This window comes from Choloepus didactylus, chromosome 12 (assembly GCF_015220235.1).
Source record: "Choloepus didactylus isolate mChoDid1 chromosome 12, mChoDid1.pri, whole genome shotgun sequence".
Classification (NCBI taxonomy): Eukaryota; Metazoa; Chordata; class Mammalia; order Pilosa; family Megalonychidae; genus Choloepus; species Choloepus didactylus.
The window spans coordinates 17,730,837-17,742,945 of NC_051318.1; the positions used below are offsets into that span (position 1 = coordinate 17,730,837).

The following is a 12,109-nucleotide window of genomic DNA, read 5'->3' on the forward strand; positions in this document are numbered from 1 at the left end:
TTCAAAATTATCCATAATAAAAAAAATTTTAAGGTGGGGTATGAAAAGGGAGAGATGTTAGGGTATTGAATTTGGTATTACAGCACTTGGTTTTCAACTTTAAGAAATAAAAGGTAAAACAAATATAAAGTTTTTCAATGTTTTCCTCTAAAATAAGTGTGTGGGGGTAAGAGTAAAGGAGAGAGTTCAAAAGTTTAGCTGAGAACTTAAGAGAACTAGAGATAAACCATTTGCCTAAAACCACAGGCTTAATAAAGGCAGTTAATTTGGAATTTAATTGCAGAAGTACTCAAACTATTAAAAAAGAAATAGCCTAGAAATATGGGTGAAGATTTTCCTCCTAATTCATTTGAATCCTTAGTTAGAGATTTTGTCTACATTTGATTTCTTTAATCCTTTTTTTTAATTTGCTTTCGTACGAGGATTGGTACAAATGACTCTGAAAGGTAGGTAAGTTTTTTATGTACTCAATTTCAAGCTACTATTGAAAATTTCAATTTCATAATTAGTTGAAGTGTAAGTCTTTATATTATTTTAATGCTTTATAAATGTATAAAGGGAAAAGGGAGTAGGGAGAGCGTGACATAGTAACTTTTTAAGAGCTATATCCTTAAAAATGTGGGCACAAAATATCAGTGATAAAATTGTTTATGTGAAAAATGAATTATGAATTAAAAGTCTCTTAAAAAGAAGACCAGGGTAATCATGAAGTTTTTATGGTGTTATGCCTTTTGAACATGTTTAAATTAAGTAAGCTAGTTTTCTTAAGGGAAAAAATGAGCTAAATTGTAGTAATGATGATAATGTTAATACTTTCAAATATATTTTCTCCTTTGACTCTTACATAATGGAAGGGTAAAAGATAAAAATTTTAGGAATTATAATGGAGAAAGAATTCTATTTATATTTAACAAATACTGGATTTATTTTATATTTTATATAAATATATATTTTATATATTATATTTTATAATAAATTTTAGGACTAGTTTTTTTAGATTGTTTTGAAAAATTCAAACTCATGTTTATAATCTTTTTAGCTGCAGAAGATCATAAGTAAACAAGATGACTTGAAGACAACTATAACTGATATAACAGAATGCCAGGTATGAACAAATGAACTAAATATTTTGAAACATGATATTTATAATGGCTTCTCTATTCTATTAGTTCAAATAAATATTCCTAGATAGCTGGTAAGATTTATTTGTATAGCTACAGTTTCATATGGTTTAAACTTTAAAAGGTGCACAAGAGATGTTTATAGAGCAAAATTTTCCTCCCAGCCACCCAGTTCTCCTCCCCGGACAATTAAATACATCTATATATTTTTCCCTTTTTCATGCAAACAGTAGCATACTATACATTGTTTCACATTTTTTCTTTTTTTACTTACTATATCTGAAAGTCTCATTCTTTTTTAATGGCTGCATAGTACTTTTATGCAGTTTATGTAACCATTTCCTATTGAAAGATGTTTAACATACATCCAGTGTTTTGCTATTACAAATAGTGCTGCAATGAATAATCCCATAATTTCATCATTTCTCACATATGTGAATATATCTGAAGGATAACTTCCCAGAAATTGAATTGCTGGGTCAAAGGGCATGAACGTTTTTAAGGTTACTAATAAACTTTGATTAATATTGACAAATGCTTGCCATAGAGATTGAACCAATCTTCATTCCTACCAGTAATTAATCAGTAAATTTTCAGTGGATAATCTTTCAGTCAATTATAATTCCACAAGTGTACTTTCTATAAGATTTTCTTAAATTTTCAAATCATTTTCTCTTTTAGATTGTCTGCTGTAAATTTTGCAAATTATTAAAATCACAGTTCTTTTTTACATTTCATTCCCTTTGAGTAATCCTCTTCTGGACTTCTTTCTAGGCTGTATATATCCTGTGTGTTCCCATTGTGCCCTGTGTACTCTGTTTCAGAACACGTATCATGCATTAGTATAATTGTTAATTGTCTGTGTCCTTCTCTAGAATGTAAGCATTATAACTCTCTTTAAAATTCTGTGAAGTTAAGACACAGTCCACAAGACCACCCTCACTTCTGATACCAGTTGCAAGTTCATGGGTCCCCATGACCACCTTCAGGTTCAATAATTTGCTAGAAGGACTCACAGAACTCACTGAAAACTGTTGTGCCCATAGTTATAGTTTATTTCAGTGACAGAATAGAAAATGAAATGGAAGAGATGCATGGGGCAAAATCCAGGAACGTTCCATGCATGTAGCTACCAGTTGTCCCCTCCTAGTGGAGTTGTGGGAGCACTAACTTTCACAGCAACTATGTATGAAAATAATTACAGAGTATTGTCAACCATAAAAGCTCACCCAAGCCTTGGTGTCCAGAGTTTTTATTGGGGCCCAGTCATATAGACCTGGTTGGCCACTCACATGGCTGACCTCAGTCTCCAGTCCCTCCAGAGGTCGAACTGATGCCACATCACCCAGAGTTTCCACCTTAAATCACATCGTTAGTCTAGCTGGAGTGCCCAAGGTCTCCAGGTAAACAAAGACACTCCTATCTTAGATAACATTTCCTAGCAGGCAAGGACAAAGGCCAGATTTCTCTTTGGGTAAGGTTATTTGCCATATAGGTTGTAACCACATAGCCTGGTTAAACATCAGGCATACCCTTCATGCTGATTAATTTTTTTTTTAATTTTATGCAGTAAATATTTTTTAATGAATAAATGAACATCTAACCACATTGTTTCCAAATATTTGCTATTAAAAGTCATGCTACAATGAATATCCAAACATGTAAATTTAGATTAGGTTTCTGCAATTGAGGTTGTAGGTCAAAGGACAAATATTTTTAAAGGACTTGATACATATTTCCAGTTGCTTTCTGGAAAGGTTATAACAATTTACAGCCCCTCCAGCATTGAATAAGCATACCCCTATTTTATCAGTCTTTTTGTTTTGTGTTTGTCATTTAAGCTATTTAAGCTATGTCAATTTGTTAAAGACAGAAGGTATTTCAGATAATCTTTTTGAAGATAATTAATATAGGCCATCTGTATTTCTTATTCTTTACATTTTCTGTTCATATTCTTTTTTCATATTTTAAGAGTATAAGAGTATTAACCTATTCTCTATCAAAATTACTGAAATATTTTTCAGATATGTTTTTGTTAATGATGTTTTGGTTATAGATGTTTATATTTTTAATGTAGTCATATTTATCTGTTCTTTAATTTTATTTATTGTTACTTTAATTCTTTAAAAGGCCTTCCTTCCTTTAATATCAGTTAAATACTAACCTGTATTACTTTCTGGTTTAGTTGTAGTTTAATTTTTTACATTTAATTTTTTCATTCATCTGGAATTTTACTTAAAGCCATCCCTAGGTACATTATAGTACTTTAATTTTTTACTATTATAAATGGACTCTTTTTTTTTCCCTTCACAGTGTTATTGCTACTAAATAAGAAATCTGTTTTATTTTTAGTGTTTTTGCACTGGTCTGTTTTAGAATTCTCTTATTGTTTTTATTTTTTCTGTTGATTTTCTTGGTCATTCTAGGTATAAAGTCATGTTATCTCTAAATAATATTAATCTCAGTTTTTCCTTTATATATTAAACTACCAGAAAAATATGAAATACTAATGTTAATGGTCATATTATAACCTTAATGAGACTGCTTCTAGTTCTATTTTGTCTTTTAATGTAGCTATTGGAAATTTTTATAGGAAATAAGAAAAAACATCAAGCATGACTAGCCTGCCCCCATTTGTATGGAAGTCCTAATAATGGATTAAAAAATCCACATCTATAATTTTAGCCATTACTTTATATTTATTAGATTGCAGAATAATATCTTTAATAATCAATAACATAAAATATATCGGTTAGCTCCATTAAACCCATCTTTTCCTCCCTGTTAACTAAAATCAAAATGATGTAGTATAAAGTACTGGTGAAGCCACGTAATAGCCACCAGAAGGATGTGTCCAACCTAACATTGAGATTCTGATTCCCCTTCCCCCAAAGAACTGATAGGATAGCCATGTTGTTTGTTAGTTCATTTAGTACCTTGCCTGGAATAAATCTTTGAAGCCTGCCTCCCCTACAACATGAGGCTACTTTTATCTCTGCCTGATTTTTTTTCTCGTTTTTATTTTTCACCTGACTTCCAAGGGCTCAGATGTGTAGCTCAAAAGGTTCCCTGCTCTGCTGACGGATCTGTTTAAGGGCTGGAGACATGTTCAGATTCAGACCCTCTTTAAGTCTGCTCCTGCTTTTCACTTTTCACCGCTCCCTCTTCTAGGCACATGTGTGCAGACTTTGTCAGCCTGGGACATGTGGGTGGCTTGAACTGGTTCTGGCCTCTGCTGTGCAGGCAGCACATCAATCCTTTATGGCTGCCTCACCTCCTGAAACAATCTTTTAATTCCCTGGCCATGTGTCTGCCCGCTAATTACCACAGACAGGCTTGTTTCCTCAGTTGATGGAGCCACTGGTGCTCTCTGTTTGCGTGCCTGGAGATCACTAGTTTAAGTCAGGTGAGCACCCTGAGCTGCAGATTTGGGCAGCCTGCCCTCCCCAGTTGAACTTCTTTATGGACAGAGCACAAGGGGACAGAAGCAGCCCTGGGTGAGAATGCCACAGATTGAGACACCTGCAACTCAGTGGTGTTCACGTTGGTTTGGTCAAATTCCAGAGCTCTGAAATGGTCAGTTTTGACCATTTTGTCCAGCTAGTTGCTTTGAAGGGAGAGAATTTGTCAACCTTCTCACATCATCTCATGGGGTATCAGAAGTCAGTTAGCTTGTTTTTATTGATCATTAGGTTTACTTGGCTTTCAATTAACATGGTAGGGAGTTCTGAAAACAAATACCTCAGGTAAACCAACATATTTAGTATAGTGTAAAATTTTACCTAAAAAGATGGGATAGATATAAGATTGATAGAATAGATATACCAACCAATGGAATTGAATTGGGAGTTCAGAAATAGACTGTCTTATCTGTGGACAGTTGATTTTTGGCAAAGCGACCAAGTCCACTCAACTGAGACAGAACAGCCTCTTCAACAAGTTGTGCTGGGAGAATTGGATATCCATATCCAAAAGAATGAAAAAGGATCCCTACCTCACATCTTATACAAAAATTAACTCAAAATGGAATCGGGCAAGATGGCGGCATAGAGAGGAGTGGAAGCTAAGTAGTCCCCGTGGAACAACTACAAAAAACCAGAAACAACTAGTAAATAATCCAGAATAACTGTGGGGGGACAAACAAGACCATCCACTCATCATACACCAACCTGAATTGGGAGGAATGCCCAAGAACACAGCATAAAATCTATAAGTAAAACCTGCAGAACCAAGTCGTGAGACCCCTTCCCCCATAGCCCGAGCTGCAAAGCCTCGTGGTGCCACAGAGAAGCTCTCTCCCAGCAAGCGAATACAGCTCAGCTGAGCTCCAACTGGGGTTTTAAGTAGCGAGTGTGAACTGCTCACTACAGGTACGCATCCCCAAAAAACAGACAGAGGCTTTGGGTGACGACTGACCTGGGAGAGCCGGAGGGTTGCCTTGGACTGGGTCTGAAGGTGACTATCTGTTTCTTTTTTGGCTCAGTGGAGAAAGCCCCAGTCATTTTCAGTTTCCAGGGCTGTGACTCTGGGAAGGGTGGAGACACCACAAGCAGAGAGCAAGACCATTGAAATGCTAATGACCTCCACCTGAGGGGTCTGTCTTCTCTAGGAGGAAGGGGGTGGGGCCCTTTCCATTCAGAACCAGACCCCAGAGCCTGGGGGAACACGGCCATACCTCCTCACACCAGTCAAGAATTATAGGCTAACAGGCGTCACCTGCTGGGCAGAAAAGCACAGTGACCGGAGGCATCAAAGGGTGGAGCAATTTTCTAAGACACACCCACAGGGAAACCAGATACTGAATATTTCTTCCCTCTGGGACCTGAGCCTGTTCTGCTCTGAGAAAACCCGATTTGGATAACCAAAGAAACCATGCCTAGACAACAGAAAATTACAACCTACACTAACAAAAACAAAGTTATGGCCCAGTCAAAGGAACAAACAAAACTGAGATACAGGAATTTAAACAACTAATGCTAAATCAATTCAAAAAGTTTAGAGAAGATATTGCAAAAGAGATAGAGGCTGTAAAGGAAGAACTGGACATGTATACGGCAGAAATCAAAAGTTCAAAAAACCTGCTAGTAGAATCTATGGAAATGAAAGGCACAACACAAGAGATGAAAGACACAATGGAAACATACAACAGCAGATCTCAAGAGGCAGAAGAAAAAACTCAGGAACTGGAGAACAAAACACCTGAAAGCCTACACGCAAAGGAGCAGATGGAGAAAAGAATGAAAAAATATGAGCAACGTCTCCGGGAACTCAAGGATGAAACAAAGTACAATAATGTACGTATCATTGGTGTCCCAGAAGGAGAAGAGAAGGGAAAGGGGGCAGAAGCAATAATAGAGGAAATAATTAATGAAAACAGAAGAGATATGAAGAGGCCTATGCCAAGACACTTAATAATTAGATTATCAAATGTCAAAGACAAAGAGAGAATCCTGAAAGCAGCAAGAGAAAAGCAATCCATTACATACAAAGGAAGCTTAATAAGACTATGTGCGGATCTCTCAGCAGAAACCATGGAGGCAAGAAGGAAGTGGTGTGATATATTTAAGATACTGAAAGAGAAAAACCGCCAACCAAGAATCCTGTATCCAGCAAAGCTGTCCTTCAAATATGAGGGAGAGCTCAAAATATTTTCTGACAAACAGACAATGAGAGACTTTGTGAACAAGACACCTGCCCTACAGGAAATACTAAAGGGAGCACTACAGGGTGATAGAAGACAGGAGTGTGTGGTTTGGAACACAATTTTGGGAGATGGTAGCACAACAATGTAAGTACACTGAACAAAGGTAACTATGAATATGGTTGAGAGAGAAAGATGGGGAGCATGTGAGACACCACAAGAAAGGAGGAAAGATAACGACTGGGACTGTGTAACTTGGTGAAATCTAGAGTATTCAACAATTGTGATAAAATGTACAAATATGTTCTTTTACGAGGGAGAACAAGCAAATGTCAACCTTGCAAGGTGTTAAAAATGGGGAGGCATTGGGGAAGGGATGCAATCAGCATAAACTAGAGACTAACTAATAGAATCATTGTATTATGCTTCCTTTAATGTAACAAAGGTGATATACCAAGGTGAATGCAGATAAGAGGGAGGGATAGGGGAGGCATGTTAGACACTTGACATTGGTGGTATTGTCTGATTCTTTATTCTACTTTGATTTAAGGTTATTTTTCCTTTTGCTGCTTCCTAGCTGTCATTTTTTTTGTTTCCTCTTTCTTTTGCCTCTCTACCTTCTTTGACTCTCCCTCCTGTCTTATGGAAGGAATGTAGATGCTCTTGCTTAGTATGACCAGAATGTTCCATTAGGATGAACTTAAATGTTTGGAAATGAACAGGGGTGTTGGTAGCAAGATGTGAGAATAACTAACAGCGCCGAATGGTGTGTGAATGAGGTGGAAAGGGGAAGCTCAGAGTCATATATGTCACCAGAAGGAAAGTTGGAGGTCAAAAGATGGAAATGTATAAAACTGAATCCTATGGTGGGCAATGTCCACGATCAACTGTACAAATACTAGAAATCACTTCATGAACCAGAACAAATGTATGACAATACAATTAGAAGTTAATAATAGAGGGGCATATAGGGAAGAACTATATACCTATTACAAACTATATACTACAGTTAGTAGTATTTCAACATTTTTTCATGAACAGTAACAAACGTACTATATCAATACTAGGAGTCAACAATTGTGGGGGGGTTGGTTAGGGATAGGGGAGGTTTAGAGTTTCCTTTTCTTTTTTTCTTTTTTCATCTTTCACTTAATTTCTTGTCTGGAGTAATGAAAAGTTTCTAAAAATTGAACAAAAATTAAGTGTGATGGATGCACAGCTGTATGAGGGTACCCAGGGGCAAGTGATTGTACACTTTGGATCTTTGGATAATTGTATGGTATCTGAACAATCTCAATAAAAATGGAAAAAAAAAAATCAAAAAAAAAAAACTATATCAATCTATATCACAAAAAAAAAAAATTAACTCAAAATGGATTAAAGACCTAAACATTAGAGCTAAGACCATAAAACTCTTAGAAGAAAATGTAGGGAAATATCTTAAAGATCTTCTGGTAGGAGGTGGTTTCCTAGACCTTACACCTAAAGCACAATCAATGAACGAAGAAATCGATAAATGAGATCTCCTCAAAATTGAATACTTTTGGGTGTCAAAGGACTTTGTCAAGAAAGTAAAAAGGCAACCTATTAAATAGGAGACAATATTCAGAAACCACATATCCAATAAGGGTTTAATATCCAGAATATAAAGAAATCCTACAACTGAACAACAAAAAAGACAAAAATCCCAATTTAAAAATGGGCAAAAGACATGGATAGACACTTCCAAAAAAGAAATACAAATGGCTAAAAAACATGAAAAGATGCCCAACTTTACTAACTATTAGGAAAATGCAAATCAAAACCACAATGAGATACCATTTCACACCTACTAGAATGGCCATTGTTAAAAAAAAAAAAAATACCCACAGAAAACTACAAATGCTGGAGAGGATGTGGAGAAATAGGTATACTTTTTCCCTGTTGGTGGGAGAGTAGAATGGTGCAGCCGCTCTGGCAGGCAGTTTTGCAGTTCCTCAGGAAGCTAAGTATAGAATTGCCATATGATCTGGCAATCCCATTACTAGGTGTATACTCAGAAGAACTGAAAGCAGGGACACAGATAGACATTTGCACACCAATGTTTATAGTGACATTAGTCATGATTGTCAATAGATGGACACAGCATGTGCCAGTTTGGATATATTATGTCCCTCCAAAAGCCATGTTTTAATACAGTCTTGTGGGATATTTGGATTAGGTTGTTTCCATGGAGATGTGACTTACCCAACTGTAGGTGATAACTCTGGTTGAATTGTTTCCTTGGAAACTATTTCCATCCCATTCAGCATAGGTCTTAGTTAGTTTACTGGAGTCCTTTAAAAGGGCCTGACAAGACCAGACGCTTGCTGACGCTGATACTTAGACATGCTTGGAGATGCAGACAGAAGAATGTTTAGCTAAGAGATGAAGCCCAGAGTTTGCCCTGGGATATGCTAAGACAGGACCCCCAGGCACCTAGAGAGAAACATCCTGGGAGAAAGAACCAGGATTGCACAGGAGCTAGAACGTAACCCAGGATCAGCAGAGCCAGTCACATGTCTTCCCGGTTAACAGAGGTTTTCTGGATGCCATTGGCCATCCTTCAGCGAAGGTATCATCTTGTTGATGCCTTAGTCTGGATACTTTTATGGCCTTAGAACTGTAAATTTGTAACTTAAATCCCCTTTATAAGAGCCAGTCCATTTCTGGTATTTTGCATAATGGCAGCACTAGCAAACTGGAACACAGCCCAAATGCCTATCATCTTGACGAGTGGATAAACAAACTGTGGTGTATACATACAATGGAATATTATGCACCACCCCGGTGCATACCATACTATGTACCAAAGCATGAACTAGAGTGTAGTTTAATGACGCTCATACTAATGACACTGAAAGCTTAATAATTAACTAGTTTCAAAACATGAAAAATAAAGGTTAATATTTTGAAGACTCTACCCTTTTTCTTCAGAACCTATAACCTGTAACTTTTTAGTGAGGAACATAAAAGAAGACTGAACTAAATGTAAAGACAGACTTTATTCTTAGATAGGAATAATGAATACTGTAAAGAGGCCACTAAATTAATCCATGAATTCTGTACTATCCAGGTCAAAATTCAAAGTGAGTGATTTTTTTTTTTTTGGGGGGGGGGGTTGGTAATGGTGGGGAAGAAGTGGATGCCAACAGGTGGTGTTTTGAAAGTTGGCAAAATGATTCTAAATTTCAGTGGTAACAAAGCACTCTCATCCCTCTCACTGGGGTGGTGTCAGCGGAGAGCTAGTGAGAGTTAGGACTTTCACCACCACCCCAGTGCTAATAAGGCCACCTTCCCCTTTCCTGCCTTCTGTTGTGTCAGAGGAGACCCTGAGGAAGCAGTAACAAGGCACGCCACCCCCTTCTAGCCAGAGCATTGTCAGTGGAGGCCAGGTGTGGAGCTGAACTCCCACCTCTCCCCAGCAGTAACAAAAAGCCTCCTTGGGTATTGACGGCGGCTCAGTGGAGAACATGGTCTTTTCCCTTCACCTAGCAGGGTGGGACCATTTCCCAATTTGTTGTATGAAACTAATATTGTCCTAATCTCAAAACCAGACAAAGAAAGTATAAAAAGAAAACTGCAGACCAGTATTCCTCGTGAATATAGACAAAATTCCTTAACAAAATATTAGTAAATAGAATTCAGCAAGATGTAAAAGGACTATACACCTTGACCAGGGAGGCAGGGTGTCAGTATTTCAGAGTCAATCAGTGTAATCCACCACATAACAGGCTATAGAAGAAAAATCACATGATCTATCCATGCAGAAAAAAACATTTGACAGAATTCAACACCCGTTCAAGATAAAAGCTCTTAGAAAAACAGCAATAGATGAGAATACCCCAACATGCTAAAGAGCACCTATAGTGAACATTATACTTAATGCTTTTTGCCCAAGATTAGGAACAGGCAAAGATGTCTGCTGTCACCACTCATTCAACATAGTGCTGGGAGTTATAGCTAGTGTAATAAGGCAAGATAAGGTATACAAATTGGGGAGGGGAGTGGATAAAACTATCCCTACTTGCAGATAATGTTATTGTCTACATAGAAATTTCCAAATAATCTGTAAAAATGAACTCCTAGAACTAATAAGTGATTTTAGCAAAGTTGCAGGATACAAGATAAACATACCAAAATGAGTTGCTTTTCTTTATACTAGGAAGAAACACATGAACACTGAAATATAGTGTATGATACAATTTAGAATCACTCAAAAAATAATGAAGTCTCTTCAACAAATAGTGCTGGTACAGCTGGATATCCACATGCAAAAGGATGAAGACGGACTCCTACCTCACAACGTGCACAAAAATTAAGTCAAAAATGGATCAAAGATCTAAATGTAACAGCTAAAACTGTAAAACTCTTAGAAGAAAACATGGGGGTAAATCATCATGACCTTGGATTTGGCAGTGGATTCTTAGGTAGGACACCAAAAGCACAAGCAGCAAAAGGAAAAATAGATGAATTGGACTTCATCAAAATTAAAAACCTTTGCGTTATCAACAGACCACTATTGGGAAAGTGAAAAACAGCCTACAGAATGGGAGAAAATATTTGCAAATCTTAACTCTGATGAGGGTCTAGTATCAGAACTCACATATAAACATACGTAAAATTTATCTATGGAACATATACATAAAGAATTCTTACATCTTAACCTCAAAAGACAAACCACCCAGTTAAGAGAAGGAAAAGGACTAAGCATTTCTCCAAAGAAGATATACAAATGGCCAAAACAACATGAAAAGATGCTCAGTATTGTTAGTCATTAGGAAAAATGTAAATCAAAATGTATGGATGGCTGTAGTCACAAAAACAATAATAATTGTTGGTGAAGATATGGAGAAATTGGAGCCTTTGTGCATTGCTTTTGGGAGTAAAAAATGGTGCAGCCACTGTAGAAAACAGTGGTTCCTCAAAAAGCCAAACATAGAAATACTATATGACCCAGCAATTCCACTTATAGTAATATACCCAAAAAAATTTAAAACAGGTTTTCAAATAAAAACTTTACAAAATATTCATAGCAGCACTATTCATAATAGCCAAAAGGTAGAAAAACAAAATGGATAAACAAAATGTGGCATATCCATACAATGGAATATTATTCACACACACACACACACACACACACACAGTCCTAATATATGCTACAACATGGATGAACCTTGAAAACATTATGCTAAGCGAAAGAAGCCAGACACAAAAGGACATGTATTATATTATATCATTTATATGAAATATCCAGAATAGATAAACCCAGAATGCAGGTTAATGGTTGCCAGGTGCTGGGGAGAAGGAGGATTAAGGAGTGACTGCT

The 12,109-nt window shown here is 36.7% G+C and overlaps 1 protein-coding gene across 2 annotated transcripts in view; it reads left to right on the forward strand.

Moving 5' to 3' along the window:
- The window catches only part of MICU2 (mitochondrial calcium uptake 2), a 171,647-nt gene that overhangs the window by 141,022 nt on the left and 18,516 nt on the right, over window positions 1-12,109 (forward strand). For both annotated transcript variants that reach the window (XM_037799783.1, XM_037799784.1), the window contains one exon: window positions 1,040-1,105. In XM_037799783.1, the coding sequence (XP_037655711.1) occupies window positions 1,040-1,105 (66 nt within the window). The remainder of the gene's footprint in view (window positions 1-1,039; window positions 1,106-12,109) is intronic.